General features: G+C 39.0%; 2 protein-coding genes across 7 annotated transcripts; both read left to right on the forward strand.

Moving 5' to 3' along the window:
- Positions 1-247: 247 nt before the first annotated feature.
- Positions 248-5,341, forward strand: fndc4b (fibronectin type III domain containing 4b). Of its 5 annotated transcripts, XM_081722180.1 has the most exons (7): positions 248-377; positions 829-901; positions 2,929-3,062; positions 3,176-3,377; positions 3,666-3,755; positions 3,895-4,031; positions 4,368-5,341. In XM_081722180.1, the coding sequence occupies exons 2-7, from the start codon at positions 835-837 to the stop codon at positions 4,401-4,403; spliced, it is 666 nt and encodes a 221-aa protein (XP_081578306.1). In that variant the 5' UTR covers positions 248-377; positions 829-834; the 3' UTR covers positions 4,404-5,341. The 5 variants fall into 5 exon arrangements, with proteins under 5 accessions (XP_081578306.1, XP_081578307.1, XP_026858225.1 ...); XM_081722181.1 differs by having other exon boundaries at positions 259-901; positions 3,917-4,031; positions 4,368-4,385; XM_027002424.3 differs by lacking the exon at positions 829-901 and having other exon boundaries at positions 282-377.
- A 449-nt stretch (positions 5,342-5,790) lies between these two features.
- znf513b (zinc finger protein 513b) lies at positions 5,791-10,638 on the forward strand. Of its 2 annotated transcripts, none has more exons than XM_027002432.3 (4): positions 5,791-6,937; positions 7,897-8,025; positions 8,158-8,874; positions 9,223-10,638. In XM_027002432.3, the coding sequence occupies exons 1-4, from the start codon at positions 6,898-6,900 to the stop codon at positions 9,984-9,986; spliced, it is 1,650 nt and encodes a 549-aa protein (XP_026858233.1). In that variant the 5' UTR covers positions 5,791-6,897; the 3' UTR covers positions 9,987-10,638. The 2 variants fall into 2 exon arrangements, with proteins under 2 accessions (XP_026858233.1, XP_026858234.1); XM_027002433.3 differs by having other exon boundaries at positions 8,158-8,595.
- The last annotated feature ends 952 nt before the right edge of the window (positions 10,639-11,590 follow it).

The raw sequence follows: 11,590 nt of genomic DNA on the forward strand, positions 1-11,590 counted from the left end.
ATATTTATCGATTTATCTTGCCCATAATTACTCATATAATTTTCATAACTGACACAGACTTATTAAACCTCAAATATACATTCTGAGTGTATACATCACCAGACTAATATTAATCAGACGTTTTACTAAAGCCTATTTGCCAGGCTACTTTCCGATATTTATGAGCGAAACTGTCCGCAAGGTCTGCGCGTAAATGTTTAAAGTGAACGCGAGGACGTTGCTAGGACGCATATACAGCCCGCTAACACCTGTAGGTCATATGCTTGCGTCGCAGTAACTCTGATTTATTGGTATTCTTAAAACGTAGTGCACGGCAGACAAAGTGAGGACGGAAACATGAGCACTTGCGGCGCTGGACGCCATTTATTCGGTTCTGGGTCTGTACGCGTCTTTATTTTACCATTTAAATTCGGCATTATTTCAGTCATTTGGTGAAATTTGGCAGCCCCGTGCATAGGTACTTGCCTGCATTAGAGTGTAGAAGAGTTCTTTGCAGAGCCAAAAATTAACACCGCGTGTAACGCTCAGCGTTTCAAACAGTAGGGTCCGTTTTTCTTTTTCGTTGTGACGTTGATACATATACGCGTTGTTTAGAGTCATATCGACGTGAAAATTGCTTCCTTTGTACAAGCTGTGTGGAACCTCGATGCTAAGTGGAATGGTGGTGACTTAGCTATTTTATGAAACAATGTATCAGAGATACGTTTCTGTGACAATTTGGCTGCAGGCACAAGAGTTTACTATTTATACTGAAATAGCGGCGCGCTGATGGAATTGAAAGAGAAAGTAGGTCTATAATTACATTTATCATTTTTCAATAACTTGAAGAAAGATATGAGTACTCTCCTCACCGCTGTGAGCTTGGTCCTGTTTCTGTTGGGCATCTGTTTTTCTGGGGCAAGTAAGTAAACACTTAACTCTATACATCATATTGATCGCTTTATTATAACGTAAACGTTTACACGAGGTGTTTAACCATGCCTGATATATGCTTTATGAATCTTGTAAATTCAGCAATTGTGTTGATATTCATTTGTTTGTTGGGCAGCTCTGAAACGGATTGAACTGAGAACTATCAGCGCCTACCCAAGCTCAAGAAGGCATTAGGGAAATTGACTTTACTCTATTGGTCGTTGATTTAATGGCGTTGAGTCTGACGTGGTAGAACTGAGAAAGACATATTGTAGATCATGTCAAGTCAACGAGATTTAACTATCAGTACGTCAATGTAAATGAAAATGGTACATCATCTGGGTATGAGTTAAATGTCATGTTCTGGAGTTAAAGTGTTTTGTATGGCCCTTCCTATAGCATTCCTAAAGAGCAGAGAAAACATTTCTTTATCTTAAATGATTCCACTTTCATTTGTGCTTCATTTTAATCAAATATGCATGTTGAAGTGACTCCAGAAGAAATCGAAACATATGAAATGAAGATGTGCCTTTGAGCTAAGACTTCTGCTTGGGCTCTGCTTTTTCTGGCTCAGACAGCACCATTTGCATAAACTACAGAAAGTGCATGCACTATTATCAGTTACATCATATTTCTTTGATGAATAAGAGACATAAGAGACTAAGAAGCATTCAAGGCTTGTGCTCGGGATGTTCTCCAAATAGCAATTGGTGATTGGTCAGTTTTACTGTTCTTACCAAATATAACTGTAATAATCATTTTGGTGTTCACATTTGTAAAACTATGCCTTTATTGACTTTGATATAGACTTCCAGTAATGTATTAAAGTATACTAATGCTTCTTTTCTTTGTATAACATGATTATGTGCATGATTTGAAAAATCATGGTGGTCATTTATTCGAAAGAGACTAAATACTTACTGAATGATCTCAAGTGTCTATTATGGGAATGTTTTAATCAGAAGAATATACATAAATATATGTATATATTGTATATGTATAGGAAATGAAACTCTAAAAGAGGTGTCTCTCAAAGAAAATTACAGAATTACCTGTGTTCCACTGACAGTCAAAGGACGTGAATATGTCATGTCATGAATTTGTCATGTCATGAATATGTCGTGAATGTGTAGTGTCATGTATCCTCTCCCTCCCACAAAAAAAAATGCATTACACTGAAGTCTCATTGGCTCAAGCAGAGTTCTCTGATAGAATTACATAGTGCCACTTCTATAATCCAGTACTGTGAGCCTCTCCCAATTATAATGGAAAATGAGAACTTCAAATACATTTACATAATAACAAAAAAAAAGTGCAGCAGCTAATTAGAGAATCAGCTACATATTCAGAAATTCGTAATATCTTCAACTTTCATTCAGGTAATGAAAACATGGTCCTTAAATAATGCTGCTGAACAAGAGACACGCAAAGATCCACAGACACAAGAGATCCAGAATTACTCTTCACCCTGTTCTTTCATTTGGCAAAGCGAATCTTTCATTTATATGAGTTCTTCCACTAAGACTGACAGCTATACCTAAGTGTATATATGGAAACCAAGTAACAGAGATGGTACATTTCCTGCTCAACCTTTCTTGTATTAAAACATTTCAAATGTAGTCCTGTTGTTGCAAAGTATTACTTGCAGCTTACGTTATAATGTTCCTTTTTAAAAACACAGCAAAACAGCAGACATGATTTCCATTCAAAAGATCTACCTTTGTAGCTCATGTTCTTATCACCAGTTAAATTTACTGACATTTTATGCATAATTTGTTTTGGTATTAAACCTGTGAAAATACCATTATAATGCCAGTCCTAGTGGCCTGTTTTAAAAATGTTTTATCTTAGGAGTAAAGCAGTATTAGTAAGATTATCCCATTAGTTTAATACAAGTTATTTATTTCAAATTAATATGTTCAGTCTGCTTTTATATCTTTAGTATTTCATTCTAAGTGAATGGTGTGCCATATGATCCCAGCCCTGATAAATGCCCGGCATTTATGACTCCTCTAGATCGGCCCGCTGCTCCAGTCAACATCTCTGTCAACCACCTGAGGGCACACTCAGCCATGGTGTCCTGGAATGTTCTGGAGGGAGAAGCTGTAATTGGCTTTGCCATCTCACAGCAGGTTCAACAGTTACTACCAGTTGAGAGATCTGCAATTATGCTCTATACTACAAACAGTATGCTTAAGTAATATTTGATCTGTGTTTGAGTGTGACCCATGTTTTGTATTCTGCACATCCCTATTTATTGTAGAGACAAGATGGCCTGACACAGCGTTTCATCAGGGAAGTTAATACCACTAGTCGTGCTTGTGTGCTGTGGGACCTAAATGAAAATACAGATTACATTATTCAGGTCCAGTCCATTGGACTACATGGAGAGAGTCAAGCCAGCAAGAGAGTTCATTTTCGAACCCTTGAAAAAGCAGACCACTTTCAATCTATCATGGCTCAAGGTACTGTTACACTGTAATAATAATGTAATAATAAGCTGTAATAATATCACTATTTTAAACAAGGTTTAAAATCTTGGATAGTTAATATTAGAACTTTGTATCTTTAACAGCCATTGACCTATGGTTGCCTTGAACTACCTAGTGTATTGTGCATTTATATTAAATGCTCAATTAATCATTTATGATTCTTATGTATAGTGATTTATAATTTGATCTTCATCACAGTCCACATATATATGTCATTATTTTGTGTTTTGTGTGTGTTTGCCTGTGGTTTTATCTGGTCAGGTGACCCTTCTGTAGAAGGACTAGACATTTCCAGACGCCTTCAGACTGGGGAGATGTTAATTATTATGACTGTGCTACTGTTGTGGGCAGGTGACTTTTTGCAACAATTTGTTCCCATTTATAGGATATTGATCTCATTTACAATAATCCACACAATACCATTAACCAAAGGTGTGGTCCAGAAAATCTAATCTGATTTCTCCTACTCAGATGTATCTTTTTTTTGCAGCTGTGATTGCTCTTTTCTGCAGACAGTATGATATTATCAAAGACAATGATTCCAACAACCACAGCAAGGACAAGACCAAGCCCCTCTCAGTATACAGCACCCCAGACTATCATAGCGGAAGTTTGACAGGAAGTAAGGTGAGCCCAGTCTATGTATTTAAATACTATGAGTCCTGGAATATGAAACAGCGCCACAGTGGCTTATTCACAACACAGTAATAATTAACTCAATCTAAAACAATCATATAAATGCATAACAGATAAAGAGTATATGTGCATCTTATTTCTTTTCAACAACATAGCATATTTTGTAGTTAATTTATATTCTGGAGACTTTATCCTACTTTATTTAGTTCAATTTATGATTGAAATATCTTTTGGATTTTTTTTGCTCAAATTGGTTCATAAATGGATGATTCTGGAATTATTTGTAATTAAAGCTGTCTTGCTATACATATTTTTACCTATTTGCAGAGAACGGTATCATCTGTAAGCATCATTAAGGTCTGACCAGTGGAACAAATCCAAATCTTCCCTTTTCTTTTTTGGAGGGAAATCTATAAGGCCTCATTCAATAGTAATAACAGCCAGTTTTGCGCAATACACTGTAGTTTCTGTAATCAGTGTCAAATCTTGAATGAATATTGCATGCTACAATCAATTTATAATGAACCAACATAAAACATAATTTCTCCTGCTGCCAATCTTCTATGCAAAACATTAAAATTCTTATGCCTGCCATAACATTAACAGCCCAGAATGGAACTGATATCCATAGCACCAGGAATGGGACTAAAGAAGGTCATATTGGACTATATTTACTGATGGAATACTGTATGATTATTTTAAAAAAATGCCAACAAACCAATTAAAAAGGCAATCGACTCACCCAATAGTTACAATAGACGTCTCTTACCTTTTTTGATTCAGTTTTACAGACACAGTTTGAACACAATCTTGGACTATTACACTGTTGATAGGGATTCTCAAAAGTCAACAAGGCTTCTATTTAGTCTTAAGATTTGGATTAATATGTGACTAGAAAACCTGCCTCTATTGTCTGGTTGCAATGAAACATAACACAGTAATACTGTTGCTTTGGGTGCTAGTGTTTTACCTTAGTGCTTTACTGTATTATACAATATGTTGTATCTAAAGAATGAGACAGTGGGCTGTTGTTTTGAAAATATGATTAACTGCTCATTTGAAAGTTAGATTTGAGAATTCTGAGAATGTTATTAACAGAGGTCTTTAGTAGAATCATACATACACTATTAAAGTGGTATACAAACTCAAAATGTTTTTACCTGCATGTCTTTCTCTGTTTATTCACAATATATAACATGTGACATGGATATTGTTTAGATTTTCCACATTAATAACTATTTAGTATGTAAAATGTTATTTGTTTATTTGGATCATATCATAATAAACCAAGCTATGAGCTGCTTGCCTGTTTAATTCATGTTAGACATGACATGTATCTACAGCATCTCAGCTGTAAAATACACAATTACACAGAGCATCATTTAGGCCAAATTGATATTCAATATGCACAATAGACTATTATATATGCTTGGTTTTATACAATATTAAAATAAAAATAAATCAATCGCAGGAAAACACAATTACTAAGGTGAGATCACATAGCCCAGCGTTACCACTTTTGAACCTTTAGAGATCAAATGTCGCATAAATGAACATTGCACTGCTAGAAGTATTGTTAAACGCCATCGACCTTTTCAACTTCACACAAGACACATAAGCTAACCTATACCGTAAAACATTAATTTTAAAACACTTTACATATTTATAACATTTCCCCCCCAAACGTCGCTAGAGGGCGTCTGTGGAACAGTCAGAAGGTTGAGGCACGCGCAATAGTTGAAGCACTTCCTGTACTGGAAACGCTGGCATTGTTGTCAACATGAACTGTGCTCAAATTATTGCAATTGATAGCTAACCTAGCTAGCAAAGTGTCTGACTACTTCGAAACATGCCAATGGAACCAAAGCTTGTATTTTCACCTGACTACTGTTTACAGGATATTAACAAACCCAACACCGAGTTTTTGTGGACATTTTACTTGTTGCAGTTATTCACTCCCAATCTTGCGGATGGACGCGGGGCTGTTTTGATTAACGTTAGTTAAATAAGATAGGATAATGCTAGCTGTCTTGCAAGTGAGGTTATAAGATGTTGAATTAATTTAGCTGTAGTTAGCAAGCTAGTGAATAAGTTGTTGATACATCAGTCCCCTGATTCAAAATGACTGGCGTGATGTTACTATAAGAATTATTGTTACTTTGTTGTGTATATAGATAGCAAACTAATTTATTTAGGCTATTCCAGATATTCTGTGGAACATTTTTATTTAACTCATCACCTACTTCAGCACTTGTAACGTTAGCTAGTTAAGCTAACATAGTCAATCCAGCTATTTAGCTAGCTACATAACCTAGCTGTAGCACACTGCTATTTCATGCCTAGCTCTAAATGTCAGTGTAATATAAAACTAAAGTTCGCGGCTTGCTTATGGACTGACTTAAATGTCAGACGTTTGTTTTTTCTGCATGTGGGTTAAATCGTTTTTGGCACGTAGCTTGTCATTAGTTAACGTTAGTTAACAGAAAAAACAACATAGCTAGCTAGCTAACTACGTTAGCTATCTAAACCGAATGACAATAGCTAGCTATTTTCGTTTGAGTTGATATTGGCTCTTGTCTGTGTTAAAGTATTTTTAATGATTCACAAGATTCTGTAGTTAGTAGAAAAACGTTTTAAACCCAGTAAATTTACGTTTATGCTGCTCTTTGGTTAATAAATAAGCTGCAGTTTTATGAAGTTGCGAAGGAAAGGGAGCCACAAACACGATGAGCATGATCATGACACTGATAGCACTGTCTTTGTTTGGTGGTGGAAGAGGAAGATGACAGTGTAAGGGGGGGGGATGAGCTGATTCGAAGTCGACCAGAAGAAACTGCAAGTCGGAGACTACTATAAAATGCCCAGAAGAAAACAATCAAATCCACAACCTGTAAAATGTAAGTATTGTCTTTACGTGTGTAAAAGGCGCTGCTATTTGGCTTGTCGGGCAGCTAACTAGCTATGTGATCTGCAGGACAAAGTTCTTTCAAAATAGCGTCTTCCTTAAGTTTCAGACTCCGCTGGCGTTAGCTAAGGCAAATATGATACTTCTTAGTCAAAATGAATAGGTGACACTGCCTTGACGTGCTTGTGGGACCTTCTCCAAAGTCTTAATTAATCGTGTCTTGTCATAGACATAGCTAGCTAGCTAATGTTCCAAACAGGAATCACGGAAATTAATAAGTAATGGCACCCACACTGACAGGGACGTGAAAGGACAGGATAATAATAAGAGTCTTGCTACTGGGAAACTACGTTTTAGAGATTTAATAAATCATATTTTCATAACAGGATTGAAATGTTAGCTAACAGTTGTTATGCTGTAATTTAAATTTCACCTTCTGTTTCATATCCTGAATTTTCTGCAACTATGCTCAGTGCTGTCTTGACTTAAAAGAGTCCTCTGTTAGCTTCCTTTCTTCCTTTGTCATTCTTTCCTAGCTCCATTTCCTCTAAACAAACCCCATCTCTGCCAAGTTCCTCAGAAATAACTCATCTCTGACCTGTTTGTGTACCCCTCCCAGTCTTTATCTGAATGCTTTCCATGGTTCCTTCCTCAGTCACTTACTCCTCTCTAAGTGATTTGCTCCTTTCTTCCCATGTGCTCCTCTCATTGCTAAGGACATTAAAACTCAATCTGCTACAATAAGAATCCACTCATGTGGCCCAGGATAGATCACCTTTTGCTTGTTGTTTGTTGCTACTCAAATGAGCATTCAAATGCACAGGTGGATGCATTTTGATATGGCTGCTCAATAATGTGTACATGGAGTGTGCATATTTTGCCATAGATTTGGTAGTGATAAAATAAGAATTGAAAGGACCTCTCTAACTAATATTTTGGGTTTTTTTTCAGTGGGATCTGAAGATGCAGTTGGTGTTGTTAACCCAGAGAGCCTTGTCCTGGAGAGCGATTTCCTCCTTGGACAAGACTTGGCATTTGGAGAAAATGACTATAAGATCATAGGATTTGAGAGAGACTCTGGTCAGCAGGCTAATGTTCAGTGTCATTGCAATGTCTTAGATTTCATTCTGAATTTAAAGATTGTATAGATTTACCAGCTGCTGTTGAAACTTATTATGTTATTGATAAATATGCTCCGGTGTTCCTTTCCAGATTCAGTGACTGCTGACATGGGAATTCCAGTGTATGCCTTTAGTGATGAGGACTGCTCCAGTTACAACCATCTCAGCATGGAGAGTGACTTTGAGGACCCACGAGACACTGAGAGTGAACGAGAGGAGATGGGGGGGGATTCGTCCTTTGCACCCAACCTCTCTTGCAGGCAGTGTGGTCAGCTTCTTGGTGACCCCCTCAGTGGAACCTTAGACCTTGCGGGACACTACTGCCTGCGGTGTGGGGATGAGGGGAGAATCCCAGAGCGAAAGGCTGGTAGGGGAGAGGAGCTTCTACCTGCTGAGGGCTCCCAGGAAAAAGGGCACAGAGGGAGGTCAGCTGCCAATGGCAGCTCCTGCAAAACCTACTCTTGCAAACTGTGCAGCTTCACCTCCCGCTACTCCAACCACCTGAAGCGGCACATGAAGACGCACAACGGTGAGAAGCCTTATCAGTGCCAGCACTGTACGTATGCCTCCGCCCAGCTGGTGAACTTGCAGAGACATGTGCGCACACATACTGGGGAGAAGCCATACAAGTGTGACTTCTGTACGTTTGCCTGCAACTCCCTCGGCAACCTAAAGAGGCATCAGCGCATGCATACTCAGGAGAAGCCCAATAAGTGCAGTCAGTGTGATTTTCGTGCAAACAGTGGGCAAACCCTAAAGAGACACATGATGAGCCACAGATCAGATGCGTCCACAGCCACAGTGGAAGGTATGTGAGTGAATAGATTTTCTCAGGGCTGGGAATCAAATTGGAACTGATAAACCTCCCCCTCCCCCCAGGAAAAAAATGGAAACGATTTTGAGTCTGCTGTGTTTTCATTGACTGAGGCATATTGTAGGCTTCTAGAATGTGAGCTTCCCTCAGCTTTGTTAGATAAAGAGGAACTGCACAATGCATAGCATGCATTTAAACAGCAAGTGTGAAGGGAAGTAACAGTTGAGTTCTTAAAACTGGATTTCCCACTAAGAGGAAGAACTTTATTTTGCTTATACCTCACTGAAAAATGTATACCTCTCCCTCTCCCTCCTTTTTCTTCTCTCTCTTGTTTCTTTTCAGGGGCTGTGGTCTCTGATCTGACTCTGCAGTTTAGTGGTGATCCAGACTTCCTTCATAGTTATGGCAGCCTGCGTCCTGATCAACACCCACCCAGCCTGCTGGAGCCGGAGGGGCTTGGGCAGGATTCGGACCCGCTTCCCGAGCTGCTCTTCCCCTTCACCTGCCGCGTGTGCGGCTCTGTCCTGGAGGACGAGGAGGGCACAGCCACACAGATCTGTCGCAAATGCACCCTGGACGTGCTGGCCAAAGGCTCACCTGTCAGCCCGGACAAAGGTGACAAGCTGTACTCCTGCACAGCCTGTGCCTTCATCACACAGTACCCCAACCATCTGGCCCGCCACATGAAGACACACAGCGGCGAGAAGCCGTACAAATGTCCGCAGTGTGACTATGCCTCCGCTCACTTTGACAACCTCAAGCGGCATCACCGCGTGCACACGGGCGAGAAGCCCTACAAGTGCCCCCAGTGCGATTACGCCTGTGGCAACCTGGCCAACCTGAAGCGGCATGAGCGCATCCACTCGGGCGCCAAGCCCTTTCAGTGCGCCGTGTGCAGCTATAGCTGCAACCAGAGCATGAACTTGAAGAGGCACATGCTGCGCCACACAGGAGAAAAACCCTTTAAGTGCCAGGAGTGTGCCTACACCACAGGCCACTGGGACAACTACAAGCGCCATCAAAAAAAGCATGGCCACTCCACCGACGGCTGGATCAAGGCCCCACTGCCAGAGAAGGAGGAGGAAGAGGAGGAGGGCGAGATGTAGCTGAATGAGGAAACAAGGAGCTTGTTCCTCTTTTCTTTTTTTTTCTTTTTTTTTTTTTTTTTTAAAGAACTCTTCTCTCCTGCTCTTGATGTCTAACTGATGTTGCCTTATTGTTTTTATACTGAAAGGGTATTGCAAAGTGCAAGCAAAAGGGAAGTTTTGGTTGGAGCCGTGTTTAGGGTTGTAGAAAATCCAGTTCACTACCTGGTAAACTGTTAAACTTCTTGCTCCAATTATGTCAGTGCTTAATTCAATGCTGCAGCAGCTGCAATAGCACTAATGAATGTATAGACATATCTGGATGGATTTGTTTCTAAAAAGCTTCAGATGGGTGTCAAAGAAGCACCTAATCAGCACAATGGAAAAAATGATGAGTCACAACAGAGAAGTAAGAATGCTGCAGTGAGCTTGGATGCAAGCTGAATTTATACAACCCCCTGCATGGTGTGAGCTAGACTGCATCTGGAGTACAGACCATTCAAATGTCATATGTGACTTTAAGTATCAGTTGACTTTTAAAGAATTGGGAGGTTACTATAACTGTTACTATAAAGCTGTTCTGAAAAAGCTGTCTTGAAGATTATAGTTATATAGCACCAATGTCCTTAAGAATGAAAGTATTGCAATAAAGCCAATGAGTTACCTTTTCCCAGGTTGATATTGCAGCTGTTTGCTTTATTTTGATTTCTCTTTGTGGATTTGATTACACTGAAAACCTCTGGTGGCTGCTAAATTGTGTAGAATGCACAGTGACAGCAATGTCTAGGTGCCTTGTTTTGGGAGGTGATATTCGTCCCTCCCTGATCTTACTGTATGTGGATTTTCTAGTGCCACTGCAACAATGCTGCACTGATGTGGAGGGCGGGGTGGTCTCTTCAAACCCCGATACACCCCTTATTTTCCCAGGGCATTAGAGGGACATATAGTTCTGTATGCTTGTGTGGCTGTCTTTGTGAGTGACTTCCAAATCATATTCTTGTATTTCATTTAGTTGGTGTGATACTGTGAAATTTCTTCAGTGAAAAATATATTCATCAAAGGGGAGAGATTTGTAATTTTTCTTGTTTTCATTGTGGAGGAAACCATTTTAATCTGTTTTTTTCCTTTTTGTTCAGTGTGCAAACCAGTTTGAGAGAAAAGCAAAGGGACCACATTTTGCTGTCATTGTTTTATTGAGATATTCACAGACAATACATTTAAAAGCCATTTCTCTGAGTGGCTGTAGTGTCTTGATGGATGTCAGTCTATGCTTATTTTACAGTGTATATTTGTTGTAAAAAGGGTATACTGCTTATGAAATGGCCAGAAAGATAAGAAGTCATTCAATGAAATCAGGGACTTAAATCAAGACATGTTATGCATAATAATGAACATGTAATGTTTGGTTTGCTATGTATTGTTTAAAATTATTTATATACTGTATCATATGTTTGTGGTTTTCCTTTGCTTGATTTTTTTGAGGACTTGTCAAGTGACCTTTGGCTTTATAATAAAACCAGTTTTTAGATTTTTTTAATTACAAAATGTCCTGAGAATTGTTTTTACTCTAAAAAGAACATTGTGAGAGCACTACATAGAGGACGTTTTGAGTTCATTAAGCATTT

This window comes from Electrophorus electricus, chromosome 10 (genome assembly GCF_041902795.1).
Source record: "Electrophorus electricus isolate QZ-2024a chromosome 10, ASM4190279v1, whole genome shotgun sequence".
In the NCBI taxonomy this organism is placed as follows: Eukaryota; Metazoa; Chordata; class Actinopteri; order Gymnotiformes; family Gymnotidae; genus Electrophorus; species Electrophorus electricus.